The following is a 5,063-nucleotide window of genomic DNA, read 5'->3' as shown; positions in this document are numbered from 1 at the left end:
TTTGTCTAAATTAAGGTGAATTCATGGTTCCTTTTTCCACATAATGTAACTGTTAGTGTTTATGATTAAAATAATAATTATGTGATCGGTATCGGTGATCGGCCCTCATGGGTGATTGGAATCGGGAGGAAAAAACCTGATCGGCACTTCTCTAGTAATAATAATAATAATAATAATACACTTTATCTGAACTGAACAAGAAACACAGAACAGAAAAATAAAAAATATAAAACAATAAAAAAGAAATTGATGTTAGAAACAAACGACATTAGACAGAATGAGCCAGTTTGAAGAAATTAGTTTTAAGGTTAGATTCAAATGATGGCAGAGAATCAGAGTTATGGAGAAATTCTGTTTAGTTCAGTTTAGGAAAGTTTTGACCAATCCATGATTTAATTTCAGAGAGGCCATCTGAAAGGTGGAGGGTGGACCGGGTCTCTTTAGCACAGCAGGACAAATGGTCTTCTGGAAACAAGACCAGGTGGAAGAAATAAATGAGCAGAGGACCAAATCCAGAACCCTGAGGTTCACCTGGGTATGACTGTGACTTGAAGTTCTTGAGTTGGACATAGGTCTGTTGCAGTCAGCAATAAATCAATTAATCGCTTGATGAATTAAAACAAGCTCTATCATTTCCATTTGCATGACTTTCCTGATAAAAGTCTTCATTCTGGCGATTTGGTCTCAACTACACCGTTTTTTGAAGGACAAGGTTGTTTGCAGAGACTTCATGATTCATTTTATTTCTTATTTCTGTTATTTATTTATTTTGGATATTTATCTTTGAGAATGTGTTCTTGCATTATTATGCCACTATATTAGTTGAAAATGGCCTCAAAACAACAATATTGTCATTTATCACAATAACGTCATTTATTGTCCTGCAAAATGTGTTGTTGTGACAGGACCAGGTGGACAGAGTGTTGATGGTCTTCAGGTAAGACTTGAACACATTCAAAGAAGGAACTTTGTGCTCTTTACACACATATACACAAAACTAACTCAGTGGAAATGGCAATACTGACATGCTTTAATTGAAAAAGGTTATTTGATCTTATTTCCTTTTTTTCCGTCACCTTGATGCTCTTCTACTTCATTCCTTTGTTATAAAGAAAGTTGTGCAGTTTGTTTTACATGGAGAATGTGATGAGAGTCATATAACTGAACAATCAGTTAAAAACCTAATAAAGTTTGAAAAACAATAAAATAAAATAATGAGCTTTGTTGTGCTGGGTAACCAGAACACTGACCCCTATGGCCGGGACCTCGGCTGCGTTTATCTCTCCGACCCGGACCAGGTAGTTAACGAAGTCCCGGGCAGCGTTGGTCTGAGCGTCCTTCTTGTTGGTGGAGTTTCCCATGCCGATGTAGTTGAAGCCGTCGACTCGGACCTGCATGGGGAGAGACTCGGGTCAGAGACTCGGGTCAGAGACTCGGGTCAGAGACTCGGGTCAGAGTTGATGTGTGGAGCTGCTGCTGAACGGCGACGGAGGACTCACTTCACACATGAACTTCTGCCTGTTCTTGTTTCCTGCAGCTCGGATGTCGTAGCTGGGAGTCAGCTTCTTCTTCCCGCACCAGGCGTACAGGAAGTTCTTGATGTCCGCCATGATGGAACGCCAGGAAGGAGACGGTCCTCCTCTGATCCAACCTCAAAGTTACACAAACCATTTTAATCAAAGTGGCAGCAAATATTTTCACTGAAATCAGGGTTTGTCCACTGAGTTCATCGGGTTAAAAATTCCGTAAAAATATTTTCTACTGAAGTTCGGCTTTAAGCATCAAACCTGCAGACTGATGGACAGCTGGGGCAGGACTAAACATGGAAGAAAGAAATATAGAGAGTATACTGGAAACATCCAATTCCATTTTTTAGACTGTGTAGACATGCAATGAGTTAAAACTGTTATAAATTAAGTTTGAATTAGCCAGAACTGAGGCCAGAGTACTGGAACCCGTCCCATCTGGACCGGACTACCCAACAGAGGTTTGAGATGATTTCCCAGGAAACAGTTTGTGGAAAATAGAAGCTGGTTTCTGTCTGACTGGATCTGGCCACATGTACATGGTGACGGTATGTGCGTCTCGGAGCTGATGTTCAGTAAGTCCAGCTGTTATGTTTAACTGCATTAGACGATCTTATTCACTTCTCAGATCATTTATGGACATTGTTTTATAAACTTCAACTTCAAAACTGGATCCAAGGTCGGAACCGAGGATAAAAGACAGGAAGTCCAGCTACTGCTAACATTTTACCTCTTTTAGCTGTAACTTTGACACATTAAGCGCTCATTACGCCAGAGATCTACTTCCTGATTTCTTTTAATTATAACATTATATAAACATTACATTTAGCTGCTAGCGCAGGTAACGCAAGAGCTACATGCTAACCTAATATTAGCCGTGTGCTAACTGCAGTTTTGTCTCCGGAGACGCTTAGCTACCCTCACAGAGACACAAAATGAGGTTAAAAACAAATAAAGCACGATAAACATACTTTTCTTTACTCACAATAAAGTCGGAAATTAGGAATGTCTCTCCGGATTCCCACAAACCGACAGAAAAATAAGAAAATGTTGATTTCCCTCAAATCCTGCCGGTTGGTAATAAATCTGTACCGCCACCATGTGGTCCGGCGGTGGAATTACACTGGCGTGTGTTTCTCCAGCTACCAGTGGGTGGGTGGATGGATGGATTTTAATTTATTTTATTTTATTTTTTGTCTTTCACAAAAATAAAACAAAAAAAAATTCTGTTTATAATTGACAGTGTTTATAAATATTGGTTTTAAGGGTGAAAATAGATAAAAATTAGTTAGAAACCTTATATATATAATGGATACACTATAACATATAAAGACCTATTTCAGGTTTCTATATGTTATATAAAGAGTGGTAGGTAAAACAATGTACTTTTTAAATCATAAATCATTGTAATTACTGTATCCCTCTTTTTTAAAACTCTTGGTCTAGAATAGCGCCCCTCATGGTGTAGCTGTCTTAGTCCTGATTTGTTCTTCCTCTAAAGGTTCAAACAAACTTCCTCACCCACATGGAAACATTAGCGTCCATGCTTAGGACTATAAGTGTGAACCTGCGACTGGATCACCAAAACGTTCCAACTCCTTATGATGCAGAAATGAAAGTCCTCTGTGATGAAAATTACTTATTGTCCATTAAACAGAACAACGAGGCATCTTGGAACCTGCATAAATATAGTTAGAAAGAGGAACCACGGCTGTTTAAAGGGAATAAAGATGCATTTGACTCAGACCTGATACATCAGAAACATCAACAAACAGAGGACAGTGGTGACTTCTCAACATGCATTTCATAGCAGAATGAAACTCATAAAGCCTTTTCTGTCATGAACTGCGGTGTGTGGTGGTGAGGTAGACGCAGGCAGACCCAGGTTGGAGATGAAAATTATGATTTTAATGAAGAATATAGCTCAAACAGTCCATGAACAAGCAGCACAGCTGAGCGGAGGGCTGAGGCTCATCACTGAACTTACAATAGACAGACAGGAGCGATGATGACGTTAGACCAGACGATTCGACAAAGAAACAGAGACAACAGGTGGCACTAAATACACAGAACGAGACACATCTGGGAACAATGCAGAGGGTAGACAAGACAGCAGGAGACTCACTAGAGAGAGAACCTAGAATAAACACAGAGAAACTCAAATCCCCACATTTTCTGATTAAACAGAATGATCTAAATCTGGGCATAGACAGAGGATTCATTTTTTATCTGAACCTGTTTTAACCAGTCATAGTATTTTTGTTCCACATTATCCTTTGTAAAATAATCAGTTACATTCTCAGTTTGTCAGATCATAATGCAGCTTTACTCCAAGTTCACTTAAAAATAAATGAGAATAAACCACAGAGTTCTGATATCTCATTTTTATTGGTTTCCAGCCAACCAGGTTCCCCTGATACCATTATTAGTTTCTCCAGAATAAGATACAGGATTAATCTGAGCATCAGTTAAAATAAACCAAACACCAGTTTCAATAAACTCTACAAATACATTTAAACACAAACATAATCAAGATAAAAACACGGAAATAAAACCAACAATTCCCAGGTGAGTCTCCACATATTGATCACTTTTACTCAGTGATTCCACCAGCAGTTCAGTTAGAAACAATAAAAATGGTGGCAGGAGGAACATGTGACTGGTTCTGGTTCTGGTTCTGGTCCAGAACCGAGGATGAAACCTGCTTCTAATCGGTCCAGTTATAAAAGTATCAGCAGGGCCTCTTTAACACATAATGTTTACAGTGTATAACTGTTTTCATATGATTAGTTATGAGTTTTTCCTTCAATTTTATTTCACTGTTAGTTTTAATTTAGTTTCTTTGTGTTTCTAGTTTTATACTTTAAAGCAGAACAACAAACTGGATCTGGAGCTAAAGGACAACGTGGACAGAAGAGCTTTAATATAACTTTGTTTTATGTTTTCTCTGATCATAAGTACTTTAATAAATAATAGATGAAGGAAGTTCTGGATGGATGTAAGATCTGACGATATGAGAGGAGCTGAATTTAAAGATGAGGTAATCAGGCGATCATATTAGGATTTTACTGTAAAGTATCATTTATTGATTCTTCATGGAGTTTCATCAGATCAACAACCAACAGGACAGATGATCAGAGGAGCAGAGTTTTTACCTCCATCGTTAAGGCCAGGACCAAAGTACGGGTAGAGTTTCTCCTTGAAGCAGCAGCCAGTAAAGGAGTAGATCAGAGCTGCAGCATCTACATCATAGAAGGAGACCAGACCCTGATCATAATCCACAAACACCCCGACCTTCTGAGGACCAGGATGGAGATGGAGACGGACTGGAGGTCCAGCTAGAGCNACAGAAATTATGTGAATATCCTCCTTCGGCCTGTGACCTACCAGCTTAGTTTTACATTTTACAAATGGAAGAAAATATATATATTTAAGAGTTACGTTGCCTCCCCTCATCGACAGCACTGATTATGTGCTTGGTAAATAAATCATCTGCACAGTCACTTGACGTGTGGTGCAGATTAACGTGGACCTGAT

General features: G+C 38.8%; 1 protein-coding gene across 1 annotated transcript in view; it reads right to left on the bottom strand.

Annotated features, from left to right (window-relative positions):
- Nucleotides 1-2,615, bottom strand: part of dhx9 (DEAH (Asp-Glu-Ala-His) box helicase 9) — a 13,920-nt gene extending 11,305 nt beyond the window's left edge. Inside the window, exons 1-3 of the mRNA XM_007578097.2 lie at nucleotides 2,512-2,615; nucleotides 1,500-1,651; nucleotides 1,251-1,391 (exon numbers count right to left, since the gene is read on the bottom strand). Coding sequence (XP_007578159.1) covers nucleotides 1,251-1,391; nucleotides 1,500-1,610 — 252 coding nt within the window. The 5' untranslated portion in view covers nucleotides 1,611-1,651; nucleotides 2,512-2,615. The remainder of the gene's footprint in view (nucleotides 1-1,250; nucleotides 1,392-1,499; nucleotides 1,652-2,511) is intronic.
- Nucleotides 2,616-5,063: the final 2,448 nt, after the last annotated feature.

Source organism: Poecilia formosa, unplaced genomic scaffold, assembly GCF_000485575.1.
Source record: "Poecilia formosa unplaced genomic scaffold, Poecilia_formosa-5.1.2 Scaffold466, whole genome shotgun sequence".
Classification (NCBI taxonomy): Eukaryota; Metazoa; Chordata; class Actinopteri; order Cyprinodontiformes; family Poeciliidae; genus Poecilia; species Poecilia formosa.
This window is presented reverse-complemented; position numbering and strand designations above follow the sequence as displayed.